We start from the raw sequence: 358 nt of genomic DNA on the forward strand, positions 1-358 counted from the left end.
GCAGACGCTGCTACTGCTGCTGCTGCTGCTGTTGCTGGTGTTGCTACTGCTGCTGCTGCTGCTGCTGGTGCTACTGCTGCTGCTGCTGCTAGTGCTGTTGCTGCTGCTTCTGCTGGCGCTGCTACTGCTGCTGCTGCTGCCGTTGCCGCTGCTGCTGCAGAAAGAATAGTGAACTCAGTGAGGTCAGCTGTACGTACACCTCATCCCCAGTACCTGAAGCTTTTGGAGTTCCCCTTTCGCCCCTCCCACTGCTGCTGCAGCTCTTGCTGCTGCTGCTGCTGCTGTCGCTGCTGCTGCTGTCGCCGTTGCTGTTGTCGCTGCTGCTACCGTTGCCGGTGCAGCAGCTGCTGGCGCAGCC

At 60.9% G+C, this 358-nt stretch overlaps 1 protein-coding gene across 1 annotated transcript; it reads right to left on the bottom strand.

The window, feature by feature from the left end:
• Positions 1 to 200: 200 nt before the first annotated feature.
• On the bottom strand, positions 201 to 320 carry ETH_00041620 (uncharacterized protein; the record flags this gene model as incomplete). The annotated part of the gene is made up of 1 exon (XM_013375012.1): positions 201 to 320. A coding segment is annotated over one exon (120 nt), but the record flags the coding sequence as incomplete, so codon positions are not given.
• Between the last annotated feature and the right edge of the window lie 38 nt (positions 321 to 358).

Source organism: Eimeria tenella, genomic scaffold (genome assembly GCF_000499545.2).
Source record: "Eimeria tenella Houghton genomic scaffold, Eth_scaff2474, whole genome shotgun sequence".
In the NCBI taxonomy this organism is placed as follows: domain Eukaryota; phylum Apicomplexa; class Conoidasida; order Eucoccidiorida; family Eimeriidae; genus Eimeria; species Eimeria tenella.